Source organism: Pleurodeles waltl, chromosome 4_2 (genome assembly GCF_031143425.1).
Source record: "Pleurodeles waltl isolate 20211129_DDA chromosome 4_2, aPleWal1.hap1.20221129, whole genome shotgun sequence".
Classification (NCBI taxonomy): Eukaryota; Metazoa; Chordata; class Amphibia; order Caudata; family Salamandridae; genus Pleurodeles; species Pleurodeles waltl.
The window spans coordinates 82,706,188-82,733,871 of record NC_090443.1 but is presented as its reverse complement, the minus strand read 5'-3'; the positions used below and the strand labels follow the sequence as shown (position 1 = coordinate 82,733,871).

General features: G+C 44.7%; 1 protein-coding gene across 1 annotated transcript in view; it reads right to left on the bottom strand.

The window, feature by feature from the left end:
* SHMT2 (serine hydroxymethyltransferase 2) overlaps positions 1-17,138 on the bottom strand; it is a 141,705-nt gene extending 124,567 nt beyond the window's left edge. The window contains exons 1-3 of the mRNA XM_069230785.1: positions 16,974-17,138; positions 1,514-1,684; positions 726-805 (exon numbers count right to left, since the gene is read on the bottom strand). Of these exons, the coding sequence (XP_069086886.1) occupies positions 726-805; positions 1,514-1,684; positions 16,974-17,012 (290 nt within the window). The 5' untranslated portion in view covers positions 17,013-17,138. The remainder of the gene's footprint in view (positions 1-725; positions 806-1,513; positions 1,685-16,973) is intronic.
* Positions 17,139-27,684: the final 10,546 nt, after the last annotated feature.

Sequence of the window (27,684 nt, the reverse complement as noted above, 5' to 3'; positions counted from 1 at the left end):
AAAGCCCTCTGGGGCAATGAGAAGGCTCTATTTTTTTCAAAATTGGGTTTGAGGCACTCTAACGAGAGTCCTTTGAACCCAATCGTCCAGATTTACAAATATTTCTGAACTTTAATTTCTCAAACATTACAGAACAGATTTACACCACGTCACAAAAAGCATGCTTTCTGGATTAAAGTCTAGATTCCTGTCAAATTTGGTGTAATTCCGTTTAGCAGTTTTTGCAGTAGTGCAGTCTAAACAAAAGTCTATGGAAAACGCATGGGAATTTTGTGTTTTTTGGGACACCTTTATTTCTTGACTCCTACTTGACAGATTACCCCAAAACTTTCCAGGAAGGCGCTGAAGTGGATGAACTTTTTTGGGAAAGTTTTGTGAAGATTCATCAAACTGCATCAATGTTGTTAGCAAACTATAATGTGCTCTACTGAAAAGAAGAGCCAACTATAATTACCCAGTGGTGATTGGGTAAAAAAATATATACATATAATATATATACACACACACACACACACATATATATAAAGATGTGGTAGTGACACATACTGGAACACTAGGGCACAGCATACTATCAGGATTGCTTATGGGAGGTTTTCACAATACTGCATCAACAGCAGGTGCTGTTTTACACTGCCCAGAAGCACAGGCTGTATTTCACCTCTCAAGCAGCTGTGCAAGTTCCACGTGGCCCATGACCCATTAGAGAAAGGCAGACATTTCATTACCTCTTGCCAGGGTATCCTTCAGAGTACTTGTTATTGAGGCAGGATCCCAAAGCCTCCAGAGCGGCTCTGCTGCAGAAATTCTACAGATAAGATAAAAGCCATATTTTACGACCTAATTATGGAAGGAAGGTGGCCTAGCAGCAGTAAAATGGAGGCAACACAGCTTCAGCATGATCAACGAAAAGGACAGATGAGTGACTTCTTCACTGCCTCTGCTTTGCTTGATGGTGTTTTTAAGGACACTACAATGATCTGATGGCTTTTTTCACACTATTCACGTTCTCTGTTCGTCTGCCCGTTCTCTCCACTCACTCTATTTTGCTCTCCAACTCATGTTCCCTCACCACAGTCTCTGCCTTCCAACCAGCTCTACGTCTTTACTTTGACTCCTACTTTGCTTATCTTTTACCCATTTCTTCCCTTTCACTGTTCAGGCTCCTGATTCTTCACTCTTCCCTCTTTTCCACAACCCCTTCTCTCCAGTCTAGGTCCCTCACTGAGGCACTAAAATACCCTCAAAACCCCAAATCTTCCTTCTCTCCCGCCTTACCCTCTAGTCTTTTATCACTCAATACCTCCTCAGTATTACACCTGTACCCCTTAATTACCGAACTGGTGGACCCCTATCTTTTAAGGTTACTCACTCTCTCTCCGGGTTCCATTATTTGGTCTATAGGGGCTCTAGAGATATTGCCTATGCAATACAGACGCACCACGGCACCATTTCACAGAATGGCGCTTTCTTTGAAAACCACCCAACCTCATCTGTTCCATACTATCAAACTCACCTCCGAGGCAATGAGCTCCAGCCCACGGCACTGTCTGTCCTTTTCTCGCTTTACAAGGTCCCACACTTCAGGGTCATCCTCAGCCAGACTCTCCTGCCCTAGCCAGGCTGCCGTATTGTGCTGGTCACGGGTGCCCACAGCACGGGAAACCTGCCAGCTTCTTGCTAAAGGCTGAAGGGAACGAAACACACAAACATGAGCCATTGATAAATCAAAACGACATTGCAGTGAAAGAAAAAGCTAAACATTCATCAGCATTATCCATGGGGATACACGAACTCCCGATCGGCACACTGATTTCAGAAGCCTTTCTATAAAAGCCTATAAGCACATCTTTTACTAGCAGCAACTTCCGCTCGTTTACGGAAGCTGTACAGGTCTATGTTCAACACTACAATAAGTCCCTTCTAGAAATCCTTCAATAGTGCCCTATCAGGGGTCCTGTCTGCCATTTGACTGAGAGACTGGCTCTGCATGCCACATTTTGCCACCTTCTATATGAGAAACGTATAGGGAACAACATACTGCTGGAATGGGTTGCTATCAATGCAAGACAATTGCCGTCAGGCTGCACTTTGGTCTGTGGCAATTCACAAAGGTGATTTGATTGAGAATACTAATTTGAAGTGTGCGGCATCCAGGTCTTCCCCTATTTCCACATACGGCTGGTGAGAGTATGCCTTCTTCTCTGTACTAGACAGCTTTCAGGTAGTAACAGCTCTGCTTTTCCAGCAGGTACTCTCAGTTCATAAAGTTTGCTGTTCTGCAGCGCCAACCTAAAGTCTGGGTCTTCGAAAGGGCCTGGAAGAAGTCTTTTCTCCTTCCAGAGGACTAGTTCACTGTAAGAAAGGTCAGACCTAGTCACTGCAGTCTGATGGGATCAAGGGCTTAATGGGTATGTACTCTCAGACAATGGGTGCTTCTCCTGGCTTGTCTACGGGTGAAGGTCAATTAGATAACATTTCAGGACTATGATGATGATGCGAAATACCACCTGTTTACAGCGGTTCACTACATTCAAAATATAAAAAAAAATATAAAGGTGGCACTGCAGTTGAACTTGCGAGTGTAATGTCCCCACAACACTGCCTTAAAATGTCTTTAAATATATTTTAATGTCAACAACAACCTATTCTTGGTGCATCAGGAGATGTGGTGAAATCTGAAAGGAAGCGACTTATTCTCCTGTAACAAATACAGATTGAAAAGAAGGCTGCCTTCCTAACACTGAAAGACTCCCTGTATGATTGCTGAGGCTGAGTTCTATTCTACAAAGACTACGCTACTAAGTTGCTTTATGCTAAAAAACAGACGATCTAAGAGAACATGCAGTCAAGCCACAGAAACATGGATGCCAATATTAGATCAAACAAGCACTGGCAAAGCCAACAGGTCTTGCATACAACAAAGCTATTAGCTTTGTAAATTTTTTAGCCATATTGTACACCAGTGTGGCTGCCGTACCGCTTAGCTGAAATAAAAAGTTTCAAAAAAGCATTCTGATATGGCCATCGCTGGCTGAGTAACACCTCTTTTTTTACTGCAGGCAGGTGTCAACACAGAGGGGAGGGCGTGGGTGGGCGGCAACATGGAAAAGAGGGTATTTGGGGGGGAAAAAGCACTATGATGCAGCTAGCACTGGCCACGTCACACCTATTTTTGTTTGATTATTGTGGGGTGGGAAGCAACATGTAGGGATGGGAGCAGGAGGAACAAGGAGGGGAGAGCCGGAGGCAAACAGAGGGAGGGAGCCAACAAAGGGGGAGTTAGGGAGGAGCCAACACTGCGTGATCGAGGAGGGAGTTAACATAGAGGAAGGGGATCAGAGGCAACATGGAGGGAGGGCAAGTCAGGAGTGACACAGACAATGGCGGCAGGGAGGAAGGGTTTGGAGCAAACACATAGAACAGAGGATGGGAGGGTATGGGGCAAGCGGACGACAATGGAGAGCGGGAGCTGCTGAAAACACAGACAGCGCAGGGTCAGCAGAGGGAGGAACACTCAGGGAGGGGTGTGTGTACGTGTGTGTGGGGGGGGGGGTATGGTTTAAAAAGACACCCTCTTGTAGAATTCTTCAAGACAAAGACAAAGAAAAAAGTAATGCCTAAAAAGAATTAGCAAAGGAGGTACACAAGTAATGTATCAATGCACCAAGAAAGGGATAAACACACTAAGATGAACTAAGCCTACAGTAGTTGACCACTAAGAAGTAAGGAAATTAGTGGGACAGGGAAGCCAACCAATTGTAAGCAATGGGTAGCCTCTAAGCCCACTGTTAGAAAACAAAATGTCTTGAAGAGACATCACATGCACTGTCTAGATGAAACCTAAAAATCAGAAATATTACACACTTGAATTATGTTAAGAACTCACACACAAATTAGCCCAAATGTGATTTTCCCCACATTTACCGCAAAAGGGACTGCGATAGGAAGACAGAACTCAAGTGTTGAGTTATTCCAGAAACATGTAGAGACCACAAGCATTCCACCCAGCAAGTAACAACGACCTCTAGAACCATCAATTCACTTGTTATCTGTACAAAGTTCACTGGAGCAACCATCTCTACGAAACATCTTTTGCAAGAAGTGGATTACGGGCTGTGTGATCACATTGCTCACAAAGGCAACTTCAGGCCACTTAGAAATATAATCAGTAAGTACCAATGCACACTTGGATGTTTCCCACAACACTTCAATATGGACGGATATATTTAGAGGCAATTTATCCCATGGCACCATAGTGCCTCAAAGGGAGTTAAGGGAGTCCGCTTGGTCACCTTAGTTTTAGCACTCACTTGCACGTGCCACAATTCTCCACAAAACACTCTAGAACCGTGCTCACACCAGGACAATAGAAATCCTCACGTACTCGGCATTTCATTGCCCTTCTGCATATGTGACCTTCATAAGCCAAAGCCAACTCTTGGTTGTTTGGAAAACAGCTGACCATCCTGGCATACCAAACTTTCACAAATTTAATTCTGGAGTGGTTTTTTTTTTAGCATAAAGACACCAGTTCTGTGCTCAATCCCTTTATAGGAAGTCACTCATTTATCACCCATGACCTGACTTGTCCTAACATCATGCCTTTATCAAGACCATCCTTCCACTCTTTCTCAGATAGACCACAATTCAATACCACTTGAATACAATTAATCATGCACACTACTTCTTTTTCTTCATACACACCCTTGCAAGATTCAATAAATGGCATTCTTGACAGAAAGTTGGCAACCACATTTCTCTTTCCTGGCATGTGCTCTATTGCATAGTTTTACTTCTGCAAATGGAACTAACACTTAGCAATCTTGGGTGTGGCACCTCCACTACTCTTGGTATTGAACAGGTCAACTAAAGGCTTGTGGTCCATTCACAACACAATCTGAACACCCGAAACGTGTTCTGAAATGCTGTTCTCTCCACCAAAGCGTAATGCTTGTGAAGGAAGAAGTATGTTATAACCATCCCACAGCGCACCTCTGAAAGGAAACACCACCACCTCCTCTCTTCCATCATCCCTCTTTTAGCTAATACTTTCCCCAAACAGACAATGCTAGCTTCAGTAATGATGATGCTTAAATCCTTGGTGACACAGGTTTTTAATGGGCTAAACACTTACAATCTCTGCACTTCATCAAATGCCATCTATCATATCTCATCCCACATATACACCTCAGCCTTCATAAGCAACTCCCGTAATGGTGCTGTTTTATTAGCAAAATGAAAGATACATTTTAAGTTCTTTGTTAATGGGACAGTGGACTATTTAATCTCCTTTATGATTTACATCTATGGTTTCAGCCTTTGTATGATATGTGATGACCCAGATACTCTATACCATCTTACACAAACTTGCACTTGCCAGAGAGCAAGGTCAGACCTTTGTCATACAATATCTTTGACACTAACAAATCTGTTATCATGTGCAGTCACATCATTCCCATAGACCAAGATGCCATCTTGAAAATATAACACCCCTGTGATGCTTTGCAACATCGGTTTCATGAGTCTCAGGAACAAAGAGAATGCTGATGCCAAGCCAAAAGACATTTTCTTATGTCTAAAAGCACCATCCAACATAACAAAAGAAGACAAATATTTTGAATCTTCGCTTAGCACTAACCAGTGGTAAGCTTCTGACACAGAAAGTGGTAAACAATGCTGCTTCTTTTGGTGTCCACAGCATTTCTGAAATGTCTGAGAGTGATTCACAATGGAGAATGGTGGAGAAGTGTGGCACAATGGTTAGAGTGGCAGACCCTGATGCAGAGATCTGGCCTGGGACCAGGGTTCAATTCCCGCCTCAGCAGGTCTTGGGCTCAATTCCCTTGGACCAGATAATTCTCGCCTCAGTGCCTAATCTAATTAATGGGTCCCACTCTGTAACTCTGGGCAATAGCTTGCTTAATCTCCACAAGGGCTTCAACAGCCCTTGGATGCCTGGCTTCACCCTGGGGGTTGCCCAGGAGTGGGTTCCCTTACAGGGAAAAGCCAGGAGGGGTTCCACAGCGGTATGCGTACAGCGCCTTGAGACCCTAATGGGTGAGTAGTGCGCTATACAAGTGCAAAGTTTACAGTCTGCAATCAATCTAAATGTTGAGATTAAGATTCAGCAAGTCCAAACAATCACAATGTTTTAGCTCCTTTGAAGCTTGGACAACTGGGGACAACCATTCTGGTCTATTGATCTAAGATATCTAAAATCACACAAATTATTCAGCCCTTTACATATTTTTTCTCTTAGACACAAAAGAACTCCCAGGACTTAAAGAGTTGGCGGCACAGCCGCACCCTTAAAAATAATTGTGTGTTGGAAACTTTTCAATTTGCTTAAACTATCAGAGAAAACCTTAGGAAATTCTGTCACCCAACAACTCTCTGAGGTCATACCGAAACAATTCCCCCACTGCATACCACACAACTTAGACTTTGAAGCTACATGGTCTAGATGGGTCAGGTCTAGTACGATGTCCAATTCCCCTTGGTCATTGCACCCTAGCAAACTCAATCCATCTTTTGTCACATAAATCACACTAGTTGCAGACTTATTAACAAACTCCAGCAACCCATCAAACTGCACTCACTCAACTTCAATTTTCTTTACCAAGACACAATTTTTGTTTAGTTAGATGACCTTATCTTCAGCGGTTGAAATTTTCGAAACGTTTCTGATTCTATTATTTTGAAGGGTAACTGAGAATCAGCCATAACTTGTATTTAAATTCCACTAAGGTGTACTTTACAATATGGGTATTTCTTTGATGCCCCAAGAAGAGCTGCTTGATGTTCATAGTTCTCATCATCTGTACTATAATTACTTTAACTTGTTTTGATAAGACTGAGTGCAAAGACACAATTTTCCTCATTGACACCTTGATCACTCATTGTCAAGACTACGAGTTTCATTGAATTAGAACACACTCAAAGTGTGCTTGCAGTTAACTTTAAAATCTATTTGGGCTGTATTATATTTCTGCCTGCACAACTAAAGCATTATATGGAGTTTTTATCAGGTCTGTAATTTGCACAATGTTCCAGTTAAATCTCTGTCATTTTCATCATGGTTTGTGGTCCCCCTCATCACATTGCCCTTTACTTTCCTTGCAATATAAGACAGCAACTAGTGTGGATAGTTCCTCCAAATATGATTTTGAGTTTTTTATGGCTTTAGCAATGTTTATGGCAATTGCTAGGTTTGGATCATCAGTAGATAGTAGACTTTCCTGAATTTTCTAGCTGGAAGTTCTTTCTACCAACTGACAACAAAAAATGTCATCACTGATGTAGGAAGCTGGCAATCTATGAAGAGTAACAATGTATGGGGACACTATGTAAATAGTCTAGGGTGACACTTATTGGTTGACTGGGGTTACAATAATAACCCTAAGAGCTCTCTTTTGTGGAAGTGTGGGAGAGCAATTAGGCTTATCCAAGGACAGTGTTAGCTAGACACACACTCAAAGGAATCTGGCACAAATTTATAAAAAGAACAGATTTTTTTTAATTAATTTAGACACCCAGATCACCATAAACGGGTTAGTACTTCGAGTTATCAATTTTAAAAGGTATAGAAAAAATATAGTTAGACCGTGGGCTTTAAGCGGTACGGTTATTCGATGGGGAAATAACATAATGCAATCGGGCACTTAACAATAGCTGACAGGATCAGCCTTTGGAGGTTAAGGTGAGTGTGGGGCAAGGTCTGAGACAGCACCAGCAAGTTACTTAGACAGAGGCACGGGTGCAGAGGTGCCTTACAGCATTGGGTGTCCCATTTGCTTTCATAGGAAATGGTCCCGGGGAAAAGAGGCTGCAAGTGGGGACTGGGTGATCAGTCTGGCTGGATCCAAAGGTGGTCTCAGGTCTTGAGGGTTTGGGCATGCAGGGACACCAACGTCAGTCTACTCAAACTTGGGCTGTGGGGGAGTGCAGTGGGGCTTGGGGGCGTCGAGTCACACTGCTAAAGATCCTTGAGATTTTAGGTTTGTGCAGAAAGAGGTTGCAGGTGGCATCTGGGGTCAGGTCTGGCTAAACTCAAAGGTGGGCTCAGCATCAGAGGACCGCAGGACCCTGTAGGCAACAGTGACTCCCTCGGACTATGGGGCTCAGGTGTACAGGTGCTTTGAGGCATCAGGTCGCAATGGTCAATGACTCCCTTGTATCTTGGTTCTGAAGAAGAGGATCAGCAGGGCCACTCTCTATTTGGTTCTCCCTGTCCCTGAAGTTGCTTGACGTGCAGGTTGGTTCTCATCGGCGTTGATGCCAAGACAAAACAAGCCTTCAGTACACAGGTTGTTGATGCTATGTGGCTCCTGGAGGGGCCAGCGTATTGAAATTCACTGGGGAGATGGGGCTGACCTCCTAGAGCCTCAGTGACCTCTTCCTGATAGCTTTCTCCCTCGGCAGACCCTCTCGTCAGCAACACAGTGGACCGGACAGCTGCTTTCAGTGCCTGTAGATGCAGGGGAGTAGCTCCTCTACTACGAGGGAGATCTTTCCTGGCTGTTGAGATGCCGGGCAGTCCTCCAAGTGCTTGGGGGAGGTTGTCCAGTGCTTGCAAAGTTGGCCCCAGTGATTGTAGAGGTACCAGCAGCCTGGCGGGGTTTTGTGCCAATCTTTGGTGCAGGTCTTCAGTTCTCACTCTCTTCGGTCCCTCTTCTTTCTTCCTCAGATCCAAGTAGTAGATTTTTGACTTGATCTGTTTTCCTTGTGTCAGGGGGTCCCCTAAACACTCAATATAGGGAAGTAAAGGGAGCGATGGGTAGTAGTAAATGAGCAACGGGTAGTAGTAAATTGGCTACTTACCCATGGGATCATCCCCTAGATGACTACTTCCTGTGGGGAGTGGGCATCCCCCTATCCCAGAATTCCTTATTCCACCACAGACAAGATGGTTGAATTTTCTTTTTTGTGTACACTTCAGGCTGTCTGCCTTAGGGGTGCGCTCAGCATGTAAGTATGACATGCTTCCTAGCATAGCTAATTTTCCCAGCTGTCCTGGTGCCAAATGGACTTTAGGGCAAGGATTGCCTCTCCCAAGTCTGGGGAAAACTGAGGTTGTATATCAAAGGCTGCAGGGACTTTGAAGTTGCTGGCCTTGGTATGTAGAATTACTAGCCATCCTGTTTGGCGCAGGTGATAACACCTCCTGCCAGAGCAGACATTGTTTTTAACCTCAGAGAGCAGAGGTTGTCACCTCAAGACCTGCTTCAGGGGTGTCTTACATATAATGTATGCAGTGACTTTGGTGTGGCACACACCGAGTGTGAAATGTCATGTTTCACTCAGCATTTGCACCCTGATATGCAGTCTGCAATTGCAGGCTGTGTGCAATTTGTGTCTGGGTCCCTTAGGGTGGCATAAGATGTGCTGCAATATTTAGGTACCCTCCTTAGGACCCATCCCATAGGTACCCAGGGCATCATTCACTAGTGACTTACAAGGGTGCTAAAGTCCTGTGCAAATTTTGAAACAATCAGGCATACTTTGTTATAAGGAAAGAGCACTGTCACTGAGGTCTGGTTAGCAGGCCTCGGTGCACTGTCAGAGTAAAAAAACAACATCTAATAGTTCTAAAGGAGGCAAAAAGTTGGGGGTATCTGCAGAGGAGCCCAATTTCCGACAATTGAGAGCTCCATAATTGCACATTACCTCTAGGGCTGCAAAACTGAGACTAATTCATCAATGGATTCATGGCTTATTTAGACCTCTACTACTATCGAGGGTAGTGCTTTTTTTAAAACAGATCTTTATTCGAGGCCTAAGTTGTTTACAATAAGTGCCTTTTTCTTGTTGGTGAAAATATCCCCACTAATGCCATCTAAATAGGCTTTAAAAGCTTTCCTTCCACCTTAGCCAATCCAAACGTGGAGTGCCTGGAACTGCGAAGAGTGGGTGGGAAGGAATGATGCCTAGTGGGATTTATTGCCAACAATAAGTTAATATGCAAAATTGTGGTAGAAATTCTGAAATTTTTCTGGAGATGCACCAGAGGAAGACTGTTAAGTGTATGTAACTATGGTATTTTTATTTTTTTAATAGAGCTAACATCCAAAGTTATAGCTCACTATTGATGATCCATGCATAATCTTTAATAAAACCAAGTAGTCCTTTGACACTGAATTGTATAGCACTGGGAACTACCATTGGGTAATGAAGGTTGCACTTAGTTTCCAAACGCAAGATGAAGCACACCATGCGTGCTGACATGAGCTCCGAAAGATACACATACCTATGTACCCTCAAATATAGCGACTATGCACATGTGTGGGGAAGTTGATACACCTAAGATGGAGGCCTGCTAACATATATCTGCTGCTGTTCAAGGTGGTAATGGCTGTCTGTGACAAGGAACCTTGGCAAGCAGGGCTCGTTGGTAAAGACTTGATGTGGCATGCTGCTTAATGCTGGCATAGTTCGCTGATACAACCGATAAAGACTGACAGCTGAGTGGGACAAGACTTGATCCGTTCAGAAACCTCAAAGGCGGGATGAGAAGAATAAGAAAAATCATCAGTCAGGATCCAGTTCAGAGAGGGCAGGAAGTCTGATCTCCAGGATAAGCAAGTTGTCGCCAGTGATAAGGCAGAACTTAGGTATTTTAGTGTTGACTTCATTCAAGAAACATAGCAACCACCAGCACTTCAGCCTACAAGTAACTACTGCCACTAGATTTGTCACTCAACGTTCTGTAGAACTGCATATACTATAAGTAAAGAAGGACAGCAGACACTACAGACCCTCATCTCAATAAAGCAGTAACACTTCTTTTTCGCAGGGTGAAAGAACCAAGGACTGATCTAATTGCCTTCAGCCACTATCTGAATTGCAATCTCTTTAGATCTTGAAGGCCAGGAGTCTGCACTCACTAGTAAGTCTACAGCAGCTAACATGGAAGCGCGAGTGCCTTCATGTCTCATCTCTCCTTACTAAATGAATTCACATGCTTGAACGTCAAGATTGTCCAGGTAATATTGTTGGCTCCCAATGGGCTTAAGCAGTTTCATTCCTTGATGTTCTTATGCTAGAATTCATGGAATGACTGGAGAATGGGTGCTGTCCTTGCCTTCTCACAATCCCCGAGCATGACTTTTTTCTTGACAAGTGAACTATGACGCTCCAGGCAGGTTACTAGACAACACTAGAATTTTGTAACACAAAAGCAAACAGCTTAGGCTTTTCTCATGAAGAAATACTTATCCTCATTTCTATTTCGATGAGGTAGCTAAAACTTTCTATGTCATGCTAAGGTTTGGAACCTTACCTCGTAATAATTTTACTTTTTTTTTTTAAGTTGGGACAAGCCTACGAGAAAACAAAAAACTGAGACAATTGCTCGGAGTGTGTAAAAAACAAAATCCATTTCCTATTCTTCTGCCAATGCGCAGCTACCTTAGAGTGAAATGACTTATGCAATTGTTTAAACATTTGTAATGTGTGTGTTGTTGCAAATATAATTAAGTCAGACCCATGGAGGATTGTGGAAATTTCTATTTTAAGTTTTTTTATTCAGTGCTGGGAAATCTGACGTTTTATAACCGAAAAACTACAGTACATATCTTTTTTATAGCAGCTCATTGAGTAAAAGACCAAAATTGCCCAACACATGTGGCATGTAAACATGCTGGTGCTCATGGCGGCCGTGGAGCTGTGAATCGGTTCATTTATATGAAACTGTTTTACTTTTAATTTTCAATTTATGTGGCAAGAAAAGTCGGATTAGGAGTTTAAAACGCTAATAGCTCTAACTCGAGCAAATGCAAGACACACTGCATTGAAAATGCTTGTTTTACTTTGAGGATGCTAAATACCAGCAGGACCCAACTGCTGAAAACACTGGGGTTAAGGTTCCTGCTAAAAAGATCTGGTTTTATTCAGTATGTTTAACTGCATAGCACAAGCAAGTTAATGATGGGTTAATGGAAAATGCTTGAGAGACAGGCATGCAATTTCTGGTCAGGTTAAAAGGATCATAAAATAATGCAGATGGTCAATGTGTTACTTCCAAAGCATAACATATAGGCCATAGATTTGTATTTTATGCATTCTGGCTCAGTGGATTAATTATTTTGGGGTAGAGAGATCCTTACCTGCATAGTATGGGGAAAATGGCATTACTGTAGTTCAGCGAGATGTGCTCCTACCTTAAAGAGCTGCGTGAAGCTTGCAATGTAGGAAGTCAGAACTTTGCAAGTTTTTCCCTCAATCGGCCGTTATTGTAAGGGTGTTAAAATTATTTCATTTGAATTCTTATATCTACTGCCTGGCGCTAAATAATTATTAATTTAGTTACAGTGACAGCCACACCTACACCTTGCATTACACAGAATACAAATACCCTCACCGCTTAAAGAGGTTGAAATACAGCAACATTTTCAAACCTTAGTTTGTCTGTCTGTAACTTGTGAAGTGACATGACACGTGCCTTTGTCTGCTCTGATGTGCGTCTAGCTGTGATCCCTTGACATACTACTGCTCCCAGCCTTATCAGTCAAACGAAACTGGCGATTTCCTTTTCAGTGTCCTGATCCAGCTGTACAGGGAATTTGGGAGAGTGTTCTTTGAGGCATGCAGCTACCACAGCAGGTGTCACAATGTAGGTACACTAAAATCCACTGAGAACAAGCCCTGGATTCGGCTGAGGAATAGCTGCAGGATCCAAGATTTTGCTAAACGCCCCCATATATTTCAACACTGCCTAGTGCACTGAATAGCAACATGTACTTCAACAAATGCATGTCAATCTTAGCGATCCTCGGAGGTAACATACATGGTGAAAAAAATGGAAAACGTATGCAAGTTCCACAAATAAACCACTTCAAGTAGCTCTTGCTCCCCTACCATGAAAAGAGCCTCCAAAACAACGGCCGAGCCTTGGGCTACCTTTGCTCGGAGATCGGCGAGTAGTGTATCAGCACTTTCACAACTGATACAGGGCCGTGTAAATGGGTCCAAGGTGCCCAGGTCACAGGCACCCAATAACAGTTTCCGGAGACATCGATCTCTATCCCTACGTGACGTAGAACTTCAGAGTACCCATTGAGTCCTACAGAACGGCAACATTTGTCAGACTCGGCTTGTTGTTCCCTCGTGCAGTCCTCCTCCATATTTCTATATATGCAAGGCCTTGCCTTCCTTTAATATTTCATTCTTCACTTCCCCAACCAGATTAATTTCTCATTACTGACATTCCTTACCACTCAACCAGTTTTTCTTTCCCCCTACCCTTGTCCCAAGTTTGTTCACTCCACCGCTTTATACTTTCCGACATCCTCATTAATTTGCCTCTTCTTATTGTCAAGTTTCACATTTTGTCTCCCATCCTCATTCTCCCATTTCATTTCTATTATTCCCTCCTCTTTCACCATTTATCTCCACCCACTCCAGGATCATTCTTCTCCCTTTTCAGTTCAAAGACTACCAGACAGCACATCTGTCTGGTTTGCTAATGAAGTCTTGGGGACATTCAGACACCTTCCCTGGGCATGCATTCCATCCGTTGGGGCTTTGTGATTTGCAACTCACATTTGCCTGCTTTCTATTTGCTGGCTCTATTTATTTTCGGCTGTTTCAGCGCAAGTTCATCCCTTCTCTTGCCCAAACCCCACTTACTGTATTCATCCACCAGTGCTAGATTTCTGTAAACAGACCTTTAAATCTTGTTCTTGCAACACTTTACTCTACGCCACTGCCCTATATGCAGATACGCTCTATACCAATGCACTCTACTTTGTACCACTTGACTCTATGCCAATCAAGTGTATGCCACTAATTTACTCTGCACTCTATGCCACTGCACTCTACACCACTTAACGCCATTACTCTACGCCACTGCACTCTATCCTGCACCACTGAACTCTGAAACTCTACTCTCCAACACTATACTCTACTCTGCATAATCAATTCTAGGCTGCACTCTATGTCACTCTACACCACTGCACTCTACTCTGCAATACTGAACTCTATGCCACTGTAGCACTCCACACCACTGCCCTCTATGCTACTGTGCTCTACACCACTATATGATACTCTACTCAGCACCACACTACGTCACTGCACTATGGAACTCTACAGTGCACCACTGCACTCTACCATGCACCACTCTGATCTACTCAACTGCATTTTATGACACTGCATTGGACACCATTGAATACTATGCTTCTGCACTTCATGCCACTATGTTCTACAACACACTACACCAGTTCACTCTACTCCACACCACTTTATGCCATGCTACTTTGTTCCACTCTACACCACTGCACTCTGTGGCACTTTACTCTACAACACTGCACTCTACGCCACTGAACTCTGTATCACTCTATTCTGCACTACTGCATCCTTTGCTGGTGCAGTCCATGCCACTCTACATTACTCCACTCTACACCACTTCAATCTGCAGCACTCCGTTCCCTGTTCTATGGCACTATGCTCTACTGTGCAACACTCTAATCTACGCGACTGCATTCTATGGCATTGTATGGCACACCGCTGAATTCTAAGCCGCTGCACTCTACGCCACTTCACTCTGCAACACAGTACGCCAATGCACTCTACGCCACGCAACTCCAATCTATGCCACTCAAATACATGACATTATACCACTCGACGACACTCTACTCCACTCTTCACCATTCCACTCTATGACACTCCACGCCATTCTCCTCTACGCCACTAACATTTAGCCATGCTGAACAGCAGCCACGCTGGTGAACAACATGGTTAAAACACATTGGCAAAGCCAACAGCTATTGGATAGGCGAAACCAATTGGCTTTCTCATTCCTTTCTGCTCCACCTCCTCCACTTTTCATTCCTGTTCGACCATTTCTGCAGTGTGCCATTACTTCTCCCTTTTTTGCCCTAATTTATCATCCATTCTCCCCATTATCTCATTTAATTATTTTCCTGTTTCTCATCTCGCCTCTCATGTCTTTTCTTCTTACTACCACAATTTTCAGCTATACCTTCAATTTCTTATTCCCGCCCTCCTTTTCCCTTTTCTCCATCCGGTTTCCCCTTATCTCTCCGGTTTCTTCCCTTTCTGCTGTGTTTTCTCAGATGCTGCAGTGTCCTCTATACTCGCAGCTGTCAGGAAAGCTGCAGATTAAGCCCCATAAAGTCAGTAGAGCGTGGCCGAGATTCAGCCTGTTCTTGAGCCCCTCCCCCTCCAGCCTGGCACTGCAGCGGACTGCAGGCCTCTGTCAGGAAGCAGGGGCATCAGTCCGCCTGGAGGGCATTTACCATGATGTGGTGGGCTGTGGCAGCCAGGCTGGGGGATGTAAAAGCATGGGGTGGCGGGGGAGTTCATCCAGGCTAAAGCAGATTCAGCCGCCACCTCGCAGAGTTGTGACCAGGAAGAACGTCTGTGAGCGAAATCAAAATAGAGACAGGAGAAGGTCTACGACAGGCCATCCCAGTGGGTATCAGGTCGGTGGAGGGGCGTAAGTAAATCCCGCTCATCGTCATTACAAGTAAACTCAGGAAAGAACCCTAAAAGGGACATAAGCCGCCCTCTGCTCCCCCAGAAGAATCCGCCGTTCATGCTGAGGTGGCGATGACAGGCTGCACACACAGAACAGCAATCTGACACGTCACTAGACTGGAGGCAGCTCAGGAATAGACTTTTCCCCAGTTAATGCCATGAACGCTGTCACTACAACGGCACGTGCGTGCCATGGCAGGTGTGATATACTAGTAGAGGGGACGTAACACACAGGTTGAACTCCTACCTCAAGAAGGTACAAGGCCTGCAATGCACTACCTCGCAATAGGACAATACAAAAAGGGCTGGCCCAAAATAGCAGTATGGACAGTCTTTTCCCTATACATTGACCCTGTATCCAAGGTGAGCTGCTTTCTTAATGCATGGTACATTTGTACTGTATGAGACAAAGCAAATGTACAAAGCAGAGCCCCTGGAAGAAATGCAAATGAAACCTACATCTAGGCAAACAGGTTAGTATGAAATGAGATGCACACTCTGTGAAGGGCAAGTTTTTCCTGTTCCTTAAAACGCATTATGGCCCAATTTGTCTTAAAATGCACAACTTTCAACATATGTTCTCAAACGTAAACCAACCACGCAAGTACTACAAAGCAACAAAAAGCACTGAACTGAAATTTGTGAACGTTGGTGGTTTCGTCTCTGCTCTAGTACGTTTTTGTCCCAGTTCGACACTGGTGGGCATGTGGTTGGCAGAGATGGAGTGGGAAAGACTGCTCTCAGTCTGTACTGAGACTGCTTGAACTCTGACCCAAGTAAGCAGATGTCAGGCTGTGCCGGCATAGCATACTCATGCCCAGCTGACTCTGAAGCCACAGGCACTCTGTACCCTAGCGGGAACATGCCTCACACATTCCCCATGCCCTCTCAACAGCCATACACATCTACCCCCATAACATCTCCACTTATCCAATAACCTTCACAACCCACTGTGCAAATACCATTATTCCCTACTGTCTCCTCACTGCTGGGGGTCCTACACTACACCCCACAACTTAAATGTCTGAGGCATTCACTGCGGACATTCTGCAGCGCCCACATTCCCACAGCTACCCATGACCCCACCTCACTGGTAACGCTTCGATCGCACATACACGTAGCGTTTTTATGTTGAACAGTGACAAGTGTGCCAATCACATTTACCACTCTTCAACGTATAAGACCCATTCCACCCTCTCACATGCCATGCTGACTTCCCATAGCTCCCAAGAGGCTCTAACTAGCTTGTGAGGTGCATTACCAGACTTGCAATGATGCTTTGCACGTTTACTCGCATACGACAGCATGCGAAGCAGCGATGACTAAAGTTTTCAGGCATGACGTTAAGGCCACTTAGCAGACTTACTATCGGTCACTACTTACTCGTTACCCCGGACTTCGTCTCAACCTAGGACTCTCTTTACTGTCCCACTGTAGGTGCCTAGTTTTTTCTCGTTGCACGAGTTTTGCAGACTTACCCTGCCAAGCCTCCTGAGGACGCACACGGACAAATGCATCGCTCTTCTGTGTATTCAGTGCTGCACCGCGACCCCAAGGCACTGTGAAGGCTGTGCACTGTACTGTACTGCCAACACCAACCTTTCATAACCTGCCAGTGTAGGAAAGGGCTCTGCGCAAGCGCGCCGCGTCCTGCCACGCTGCCGTCTGGGTTGAGCATCTGTGCGCCTGCGAGCTGAAGCATGGCATGCCGGAAGATGTAGTCTTTCAATCGGATTGCAACATACCATGCGTTCATTTCCTCGGAGTCAGCAAGAGTCATAAACATGTGCCTGTTAGGGCCCTCGCCCATCAAAAATATCACACTTATGTTGACAACCATCCAGCATTTTGCAGATTACATGGCAACATTTCCAAAGAAAAAGGGAAATAGTGAAAATAAAATTGGGCGAATCTATTTTCCCCATGGACGAACATTGAAACAGAAACAATTTTAGGTGGGAGACCAGGGGCGTAGGAGACAATACATTTCTGGGGGGACAGGGACAGCCTTGGGGACTTTCAATCAACCCTTTACAAATTGCTCGTTGTTTACGAACTGCAGGCTCTGATAAATATACACAATCATATAATTGGAAGTGAAATAGGGAGAAAGGAAGGCATGTTTTCACAGTCTGAAAGTATCTTTTATTGTTATTTTCATTAAGTAATTAGCTCAAATGTGAAAATAACATGTTGATTAATCTTGCATCTTCATGCACCAAGCAAATCAAGGTAGGAGGGTAAAAAGGAAGAACATACCCTTTGCGCCCCACACCCATCATGCCCCTCGCCTCATGCCAATTGGAACCGTACTGGAGATATCAAAAGCGATTAGGTACAACAGTTGTAAACTGTGCTCGGAAACCAGAGTTCTAATAACACTTCTACTCCTGTGTGTGATCTTGGGCAGCTCAGCTCCACATCAGTCATAACTAGAAGCATTTCAACTGAAGACGCTCTTGGAGTTACATGCTATATAAACATGGATTGTCTAATCTCTGTATAAACTGCAGTCACTGATTTCTTTAGAATCGGCTGTTTGTGATGCACCAAGTCACTGCGTATAAAGACATTCACTGATTATAAAGAAAAGACATCAGAAAATGACTATGATAGGGTTATTACAGTCGAGTTCTGACATTACAATGCCTTCTGCCAGAGCCAGCAGCCAAGGTAAAAAGCAGATCAGGTCACAGAGCATAATTAATGCAGCTGTTTAAAGCAACAAATGGAATGTTGCTTTTCTTTCTCCTGCTCTACTTTAATAGCTTGGAATGACAGAAGCTATGCACTAAGGGTTTAAGTGGTTTGTGGGAAAGTTAATGGTGTGACCATGTATTATATGGGGTAAAATACCCCCTGCATACATAAGGATATTGCAAGTCACCTTGAAGTTCATACCTTATAAACAAGCATTGGCAAAGCCAAAAGGTCTCGCCTATGCAAGTTCTATTGCCTTTGCCAATGTGTTTTAGCCATGCTGTACACTAGTAAGACTACTATTCAGCATGGCTCAAAGTTAATGGCATAAAGGAGAATGATGTGTCATTGACTGGTGTGGCGTAGTGTCATGGAGTAAGTAGAGTGTCCTAGAGTGGAGCAGTAAACTAACTTTAAAGGAACAGGGGTCCCTTGAATAAAATGCAACACCACTCCCATAAACAATTATATTAAAGTAGCATGCAAATGGAATGTTTCATGCATTTATTCAATCAAAATATAAAAGATCAAATGTAGTGGAAAAACATCAACAGGGGAAATCAAGAAAGACTGGTATTCGGACATTACACAAGTTATCTGGATGACCCAATGTCACCAATAACAAGAAAAATGTAAAAAGTAACCTATTTAGTACAGTGGTTTGGAGGAGGCTGGCCTGGTTTGGAGTGGGTACCTATGGTACGTACACCTTATACCAAGTCCAGTTATCCCGTATTAGTGAAATATAGGCAGTGTCTAGAAGCCAGGCACTCTAGGGGTAGTGTGGATGAGCAGCCAAGGCCTAACTAGGAGACATGCAAAGCTCATGCAATACCACTGTAGTAACACAGTACTCACACACATGAAAGAAAATACTCAGTGTTACAAAAATAAAGGTACTTTATTTTAGTGACACAAATGCCAAATGTACCATAGAGACTATACTCCCTTAGTAGGTGAGTAATACACAAATTATATACACTAGTATGCAGAAATAGGCATTAAAAACTGTTAGAAAACTGTGCAATTAGTGAAAATCACAATAGTTGGAAATGGGCCTGGGGGAAACACAAACCATATACTAAGAAAGTGGAATGGGAATGTCAGTTTCCCACCTAGGCAAGTGTGGTGTGTAGAGGGTCGCTGGGAGTATTAGAAAACACTAAAGGTAAGTAATAGCACCCACCTCAGAGCCCAGGAAAGCAGGTGTAAATCAATGTAACTTTCCTAGAACACACAAGAACACGAGAAAGAAGATAATGAAAGAACCAGAAGATTCTTCAAGACACAAAGGGTGGATTCCTGGACCTAAAGACCCGTGGAAGAATGGGACTAAGTCCAAGAAGCACAGGAGAGTCCAGGGAGGACAGGAGCCCCTGCTAACCCGAATCAAGGTGCAAAAGAAGAACCTCTGGTGAAGAACTACAGTCAGTACTGCACCCAAGAAAATGGATGGGGGTTCCTGGTTGGTGCAGATGATATCCCACACCGGATGGATGATTGCAGTCTGGTTTGCATCGCTGGATTCCTCCAACAAGCCTTGGCACATGCAAAGCTCATGGTTAGCGGAAAATGGCACTGCCCAGGACCAGGAGGGACCTGCTGGACTCTACCCAGGAGGAGGAGTCAGAGGGGGCTCTCAGCAACTCAGAGAGCCCACAGAAGACCAGCCAGCGCACACATGAGGCCCCCAGCACGGGGACAAAGGAGTTGCAAAAGGAGGCCCATGCAGTACAAAAACAAAGGATCCCACGCTGCCAGAGAACCACTCAGGAAGCTGTGCATTGCAGGAAGGAGTGCTGGGGGCCGGAGCTACATTGTGCACAAAGAATTTCATAGAAGGATGCCAACAAGCCTTGGCAACTGAAAAACACGTGGTGCACAGAGGTACTGTCTTACGTGGGAAGACAAGCTCTTACCTTCACCAAAGTTGGACAGTAGGACGTCAAGACCGTTGGGACCACTTCAGTCCACCACCCGTGATGCAGGATCCATGCAACTCGGCAGGAGAGGGGACCCACGCAGATAGTCATAGTTGGAGAGAGGTGCCTGCTGAAGCAGGAGAATTACTCCTTCAGTCCAAGGGAGATTTGTTCATTCTTCTGGTGCAGGCTGAAGACAGGCCGTCCTCTGAGGATCCACGACCGGGAAACAGTTGCATTTGCTGGCAAGAGCTGTAGATACAATGTTGCAGAAGTCGTCTTTGATTCGTTGTTGCAGTTTGTGGAGTTCCTGGAGGGCCCAGATGCAGTTTCATCGGTGAGAAGGTGAAGTAACGGATGCAGAGGATTCCTGCTGGAGTCTTGCAATCTGAGTCTGAAGAACCTCCCAAAGGACAGACCTTAAATAGCCCTGAAAAGGGGATTGGTCAGCTAAACAGATAAGCACCTATCAGGGGACGGCTCTGACACCACCTGCTGGCACCGACCACTCAGATGCTCACAGAGTTCGCTGCCAACTTGGAATCCAAGATGGCGAAACCCAGGGACCCTCTGGAGGAGCTCTGAGCACCACCCCTGGGGTGGTGATGGACAGGGGAGTGGTCACTCCTCTTTCCTTGGTCCAGTTTCATGCCAGAGCAGGGACTGGGGGTTACTGAACCGGTGAAGACTGGATTATGCCAGGAGGGCACCAAATGTGCCCTTCAACGCATTTCCAGTGGCCTGGGGAAGGAAGCTACCCCTCCCAAGCCTGTAATAGCTATTTCCTAAGGGAGAGGGTGTAACACCCCTCTCCCAAAGGAAATGCTTTTTTCTGCCTTCCTGGGCTTGAGCTTCTCAAGCAACAGGAGGGCAGAAACCTGTCTGAGAGGTGGCAGCAGCTGGGGCTGCCTGGAAAACCTCAGAAGGCTGGAATAGCAATACTGGGGGTCCTCTAAAGAGCCCCCAGAGTGCATGAAAACATACAACCAATGCTTGCAAAAGCCTTGGGGTATGATTCAAACATGTTTGATACCAAACATACCTATGTTTGGAGTTACCATTATGTAGCTGGGAATAGGTAGTGACCTAATTTCCAGTACACGTGTAAAATGGCATCCTCACACTCATGAAGTCTGGGAAAATGGTCCTGGAGGTCGTGGGGCACCTCTGCTAGTACAGGGGGGCCCTCACACACAGGTACTCTGCACCCTGCCCTCAGGGCTGGAAGGCCTGCCATAAGGGTGACTTATAAGTGACCTGGTGCAGTGTAACTGGCAGTGAAAGGGTGCATGCACCTTTTCACGCAGGCTGCAATGGCAGTCCTGCAGAAGCCTTTGCATGGGCTCCCTATGGGTGGCAAAAGAAATGCTGCAGCCCATATATATCTCCTTGAACCCCAATGCCCTGGGTACCTAAGTACCATGTACTAGGGACTTATAAGGGGGCACCAGTATGCCAATTTTGGGTGAAATACTGGGTTACCAGTATGCAACAACCATAATTTAAGGGAAAGAGTATAACTACTGGGGTCCTGATTAACAGGATCCCAGTAGACACACTCAAACACACTGGCAAACAGGCCAAATGTGGGGGTAACCGAGCTAGAAGGAGGCTACTTTCCTACAAGGTTAGCATCCACAATAATGATTTGCAAGCTCTTATACACCGACTTTTACAAGAATGACTCAAATAGTGAATCAAGAAGTAATTAGCTCTTAGTACCTATGCTTACGACAACTTATGTACAATATCACAAATTCAAGTCAAGGTTCTTTGGCCGACGATATTTCGATCCCCTAGACAAGTAGCAGGATCATCCTAAGCCTTTGTTAAGCTTGAGTTAAAAGGGTTACAGAGTGCTTGTAACCAAAACGGCGAAGATAAATCTGACTCACATCTCATGAGTGAGAAGGCAATCAATGGAGATCTGAATCTCTAATCAAGCGCCAATGCCATAAAGTAGTAGTAGAGTGGAGTAGTGTCACAGTGTAATAGAGTGTCATAGAGTGGAGTGGCAGAGTGTCGTAGAGTGGAAAGGCATAAAGAAGAGTGTACTGGAGTAGAGTAAAGTAAATTAACGTGAACTGGCATAGAGAAAGTTGGGTAGAGTGTTGTTGAGCATAGTACATAGTTGTATAGTGGAGTGGCATAGAGGGTTGTGCAGTGGCGTTGAGTAGAGTATCGTAGATTGAGGTGGCATAGAGTGGTGTGGAGTGGCATAGAGTGGAGTAAAGTGGAATGGAGTGGCGTATAGGGAGTTGTGTAGGGAGTTACAGAGTGGAGAAAGTGTTAGAGTTTAATGAAATAGAGTGTCAGAGTCTAGTATCATGGAGTGTAATGTCAGAGTGAAGTGTCAGAGTGGAGTTGGGTGGTCTAGAGTGAAGTGGCATAGAGTACAGTGGTGCAAAATAGATTGGTGTAGAGTGTAGTGGTATAGAGTGCATTGGTTTTGAGTAAAGTGGTGTAGAGTGCATTGGCGAAGACTGCACTGGTTCAGCGTACAGTGCAGTAGCGTAGAGTGGCGAAGAGTAGAGGGTTGCAGAGTGGAGTGGCACAGCATAGGTTGCAGTGGTGTGGAGTGCAGTGGGGCAGAGTGCTGTGTCATAGAATGATGCTGTGCATGGTAGAGTGGAGTGGCACAGCATGGATTGCAGTGGTTCAGAGTGCTGTGTCATAGAGTGATGCGGTGCATGGTAGAGTGGAGTGGTGCAAGGTAGAGTAGACTGGTGTAGAGTGCAGTGGTGGAGTGCAGTGATGCATAGTGGCATAGTGTAGTGGCATATAGTACATTCGTGTAGAGTGCAGTAGAGTGGCATATAGTTGAGCGGTGCAGAGTAGAGTGCCGTGGTGCAGAGTAGAGAGGAGTATAGTTCAGTGGCAGAGTGCAGTGTTGCAGAGCAGAGTGTCATAAAGGGCAGTTGTGTAGAGTGGCATAGAATGCATTGGTTTAGAGTGCAGTGATGTAGAGTGATGCAGAGTAGAGAAGAGTGGCTTAGAGTACAGTGTTGCAGAGTAGAATAGAGTTGCATAGAGTGCTGTGGCATAGAGTAGACTTCTGCAGAGTACAATATAGTGGTGAAGAGTAGATTGTTGCAGAGTGGAGCATAGTGATGTAGAGTGCAGTAGCACAGAGCGGTGCAGAGCAGATTGGAGTGGCGCAGGGTACATTGGAGTGGTGCAGGGTAGATTAGACTGACATAGCATAGAGTGGAGTTGCGTAGATTGCAGTGGCATAGAGGAGATGATTCCAAAGTAGAGTGAAGTGCCCTACAGTGGAATAGTGTAGAGTAAAGTGGCATTGAGTGCAGTGGTGCAGAGTAGAGGGGCGTGGAGTTCAGTGGCAGAGAGTGCAATGTTGCAGATTAGAGGGTCGCAGAGTACAGTGGTGTATTGTAGAGTGGCATAGAGTGCAGTGGCATAGAGTGCTGTGGCACAGAGTACAGTGGCATTGAAAGCAGTGGAATAGAGTGCTGTGGTACAGAGTAGATTGGCATAGAGTGCAGTGGCATAGAATGCATTGGTTTTGAGTAAAGTGGTGAAGAGTGCACTGGCAGAGTGCAGGGGTGTTGTGTACAATGGTTAGAGTAGAAAGCATAGATTGCAGTGGCGTAGTATAGAGTGCTGCAGAGTAGAGTGATGTAGAGTGGAGTGGTACAGAATAGATTTCAGTGGCGTAGATTAGAACAGAGTGGAGAAAAGTGTTGTAGGGTGCAGTGGCATAGGGTAGATTGTTTCAGAGAAGAGTGAAGAAAAGATCAAGAAAAGATAATATACTTCAATATGCTGAAGTATGTAACGATAACAACAACATAAATAATAACTAGGCATAACGGCCAAAAATGAAATATGGCTTCTCCCTGTTAGCCACCCTTTAATCAAGCCCTTCATTACCTAGATAACAAAACATTAAACATAAATGTTAGAAAAATATACCCATCTAATAGCTAAATTGTTGTGTGAAAAGGTAAAATCTCTGCCCATTCTCGACTTCACTGTTTCACCAACTGGTGTGATCTTAGGCAAATACAAATATTGTGTTTCACTGAGTCTCCTTTCTAGCCTGCAGGCATCAGGGTGAGTGGGACTCTGTTTCCTCTGTAGATCTTCCTCATTGTCTTGCAGCTCCTCTTGAAGGCGTCGTGTAGCACTCCTCTTCAAGGCAGCAGGTGATGCAGACAGTAATCATCCAAAACTCCTTTCTCCTCCTCCTCCCCTTTGTTCTTATGAGCACCCTTAATGCCCACAGCTGTGAACAGGACAAACAGAAGGGCAGAGGGCGCAGGGGGCCTCCGGACTCACCTTCATTCTGTTCCCATCAGATTGGAGGATGGTCCGTAGAGGGCTTTCATAAGTAGCGCTTTTGTGCGCTAATGGCCCTCTGAATAATAGATGTGAGAGGGGAAATAATGTTGTCCCCTTGTCACCCCCACCTTCGTCCCCCGTGTCCCCCACCCTACAAAATATGGGGGGGATACATCCCCCGCGTCCCCCACACTTCCTACACCCATGTGGGAGACAGCTAAAATAAGTCAGTTTCTGGCTTTAACAAGCATTGGTAAAGCCAATAAGTTTAGCCTATGCAAGGACTATTATCGTTGCCTATGTGTTTTAGCCATGTTGTACACCAGCGTGGCTACTTTTCCGCATGGCTTAAAGTTAGTTGCGTAGAGCAGTGGTTCCCAACCTTTTGACTTCTGTGGACCCCCACTGTATCAATACTTGAATCCGGGGACCCCCACTGAATCATTATTGGAATCCGGGGACCCTCTACTGAGTCATCACTGAAAGCTGGGGATCTAATTTGTTAATATTATTTAATTTTATAAGGGGTCGCGGACCCCCTGAGGATGCTCTGCGGACCCCCAGGAGTCCCCGGACCACAGGTTGGGAACCACTGGCGTAGAGGAAAGTTTCATGGAGTGTCATAGAGTGGAAGGCAAAGAGTGGAGTAGAGTGTCACAGGGTGGAGTGGCAGAGCGAGTCGTGTATTGGAGTGACATAGTGTGGAGTTGCGTAGAGTGGCATTTACTGGTGTGGCATAGACTAGAGTGGACTGGTGTAGAGTGCATTGGCATAGAGTTCTAGAGTAGAGTGGCATACAGTGCAGAGGCATTGAGTGCAGTAGCATTGAATTCAGTGGCATACAATGTAGTGTCATAGAATGAAGCAGAATAGATTAGAGAGGTGCATAGTGAAGTGCTGCAGAGTAGAGTGGTGCAGAGTGCCATGGTGCAGAGTAGAGTAGCACAGATTAGTTGGAGCATAGTGGTGCAGAGTAGAGTGGCATAGAGTTCAGTGTTTCAGAGGGTAGTGGCACAGAGTAGAGACGAGTGGCATAGAGTGCAGTGACATAGAGTGCAGAGTAAAGTGGCATAGAGTGCAGTGGTGTAGTGTGGTGCAGAGTAGAATATCATTGAGTGGTGCAGACTATAGTGCCATAGAAGGCAATGGCGCATAGTGGAGTAGTGCAGAGTAGATTGGTGTACAGTTCAGTGGTTGAGAGTGTAGTGTTTCAGAGTAGAGTGTCAGAGTGCAGTAGAGTAGGGTGGCATAGAGGGCAGTTGCATAGAGTACAGTGATGCACAGTTGAGTGCAGTGACATAGAGTGCAGTGGTTAAGAGTAAACTGACATGGAGTGCAGTGGCAATATAGTGGAGGGGCGTTGACTGGAGTAGAGTGGCAAAGAGTGCAATGGTGTAGAGTAGATTGTTTCAGAGTGAAGTGGTATAGGGTGGAGTGGTGCAGGGTAGACTGCAGTTGCGTAGTGTATCAAATAGTGTAATGCTGTAGTGTAAAGTGGTGTAGTGTGCAGTGCTATACAGTGCAATAGTGCAGAGTAGATTAGAGTGTCGTGCAGTCGTTTGGCGTAGAGTGCTGGGGCATAGAGTTGAGTGTTGCAGAGTAAAGTGCATTGGCGTAGAGTGTATTGGCATTGAGTGCAGTGGCACATCGTGCAGTGTTGCAGAGTGATGTATAGTGCAGTGGCATAGAGTGGAGTTGTGCAAAGTACATTGTTGTGGCCTAGACTGGAGTGGTGTAGAGTGCAGTGACAAAGAGTGGAGTGGTCTAGAGTATAGTGGCAAAGAGTGCATTGGCATAGAGTAGATTTGTACAGGGTAGAGTAAAGAGGCGCAGAGTAAAGTGGCATAAATTGCAGTGGCGTAGAGTGGAGTGGTGCAGAGTGCAGTGGTGTGGAGTGGTGTGAAGAGGAGTGGTGCAGAGTACAGAGGCACAGAGTCATGCAGAGCAGAGTGGAGTGGGGTAGGGTGGAGTATGCATGGTATGGTAGTGCACTGCTATTACAGACAACACATTTTCAATTGAAATGACCATTACATTTGCACCAACATACAGTTTTACTAATAACACTATACAGTGCACTAACGAAAATGTGTGGAAATTGCATTTCCTAGTGTAATGATTTGCTATGATCATATTAAAGAATTTGTTTCCAACACACTCTAAAAATAACAAAAATGTGCTTCATTTGTGTTAAAATTCTGCTATATCCTGAAATATTTACACAGTTCATTTATATGTTGTTGTGTGCTAGAAAAAAATCCCTGTCCTACCCCCAATATCCTGCAAGATTGTCACACAAATCCTTTCACTTGAAGTCAGAGAACGAAAACTAAACAAGGATCCTCGGAAGACAGCACCTGACTTTTGACCTTGACCTTTGAATGCACAGAAAATGTGACAAGATATGAAGAAGATTTAAAGGCCTGTTTACAGAAAGGGTGTTCGTTAAAGGATACAGAGAACCCAAATTTGGCAAAAGAAGGGATGAACTGGACATGGAGAGCCTCAAGCAAATAAAGCCAGCAAATAGAAAGCCAGAAAATGTGAGCTACTAACTACAAATCCAATAGTAATCAACAGGCAGAATGGATTCCTAGGTCAACTTTCTGAGAGTCCCCAAAATGTCTTTAGCAACCCAGACAGCTGCACTGTCTGATAGGCTGCAGCCTAAAAATCACCTAAACCATATCTGTTGGTATTTATGGGTTTGTCCTGCAATCAGGGTTCCTGTCCCGCTACCTCCACAGAGGCACTGAAGGACGCCTATTGTATCTCATTTTGGTCTTCGTCTGTGGAAGACCAAACAGCTCTCTCCATCAATACATAAAATGTATATTGATGGAGAGACGTGGCCATGATTTGGGCTTTCCGCATGCATATTTCCGCATGTATATTGATGGAGAGATGCAGCCATGATTCAGGCTTTCCGCATACATATTTCCCTACCCTGGATTCATGCGGTTTTTGATTATACTTATGATGATTGGTGCAGTGTGACAACTCTACTTGACGAATAGAAGATTGTTGGGTCATTGCTTGTCGCTGAGCAGCATATAATTGTAATATTTGTCCTCAGGTTTAATGGTTTTGTCCTGACGATGATCCCGCTCATTTCAGTTTAGGGATCTAAATAATGCGTCAGCAAATGTACTTTGACTCACATTATTAGCTTTTGATGTATAAGTATGGGTACCACTTACTGACACAATCTACATTTTATTTCTGTGTCTGTTTAATAGCCTAGGTTATTTGATTTTGCTATATT